General features: G+C 45.2%; 1 protein-coding gene across 1 annotated transcript in view; it reads left to right on the top strand.

Annotated features, from left to right (window-relative positions):
* Positions 1 to 6: 6 nt before the first annotated feature.
* The window catches only part of LOC101849324 (myb-like protein A), a gene marked incomplete in the record, with an annotated part of 19,857 nt that continues 18,745 nt past the window's right edge, over positions 7 to 1,118 (top strand). The window contains 1 exon segment of the mRNA XM_013088670.2: positions 7 to 311. Coding sequence (XP_012944124.2) covers positions 112 to 311 — 200 coding nt within the window.

A 1,118-nucleotide genomic window follows, 5' to 3' on the forward strand; every position in this document is an offset into this window, starting at 1 on the left:
CCCCCCAACTCCACTTTATCCAATCCCTAAACTACCTATCATCAACATCATCAACTGTCACCCCCAACTGTCAATCACCAATATCAGCTGTGTCCCTAGAACCCGTCAGTCATGGAAGGGTGTTCAGAAAATGGCAGTAAAGACACACCCACGCACAGCGATCGCCCCGCCTCCTCCGCCGCCGCCCTCTCGCGCAGATCCGCCCACTTCCTCCCCCCGTGCCGGGTATGCGGGGAACCTGCCAGTGGTCTACACTATGGGGTCAATTCGTGCGGAGGCTGCAAAGGCTTCTTTGCGCGGAGCCTCGTCAGGTCAGTTAGCACAGCTCATTCTAATATGGTCGCTTTTAAGCACAAGGGGGCTATCCCCGAAAACTGCTGTTTTGAGAAAATAGAAGGTAAAGTTTTTGGACCCCTGTACAGTTCTTTAAAATTCAAGGAGAGTTTTCTCTATAACCAAACAAATATATACACCAATGAAACCAAACTTTTCCTATATGGGTAGGGCAATGCCCACTTTTGGTGTAGGTCAAGATTTCTGGAAACCCCCGAAATCTGGGTTAGCCAGCTTGTCCTTAAAAGCGACCATATAATCTTGTATCAATATCAGGCCAGTCAGCACTGCTCATTCTAACACTTTATATCAGTATCAGGAGTCAGCACTGTTCATACTAACACCTTATATCAGTCTCAGGTCAGTTAACTCTGCTCATTCCAACACTTTATATCAGTATCAGGTCAGTCAGCACTACTCATTTTAACACATTATATCAGTATCAGGGTTCAGCTTTTCTAATTCTAACATCTTATATTAGTATCAGGGTTCTGTTCTGCTCATTCTAACATCTTATATCAGTATCAGGGTTCAGCTCTGCTCATTTTAACATCTTATATCAGTATCAGGGTTCCGCTCTGCTCATTCTAACATCTTATATCAGTATCAGGGTCCAGCTCTGCTCATTCACATCTACTGTCGGTATTAGGAGTCGGCAAACTTTCCTCATCTCGACGGGGCACTTCGACTTGTCCATAATCAGAGTAGGGCCTCATCTTTTAAAACCGGGCGTAGCGCTCTGTGCAATATTTAAAAAAGCAACAAACAAACAAACAAGTAGCGCC

The sequence above is a fragment of the Aplysia californica genome, unplaced genomic scaffold (assembly GCF_000002075.1).
Source record: "Aplysia californica isolate F4 #8 unplaced genomic scaffold, AplCal3.0 scaffold00785, whole genome shotgun sequence".
In the NCBI taxonomy this organism is placed as follows: Eukaryota; Metazoa; Mollusca; class Gastropoda; order Aplysiida; family Aplysiidae; genus Aplysia; species Aplysia californica.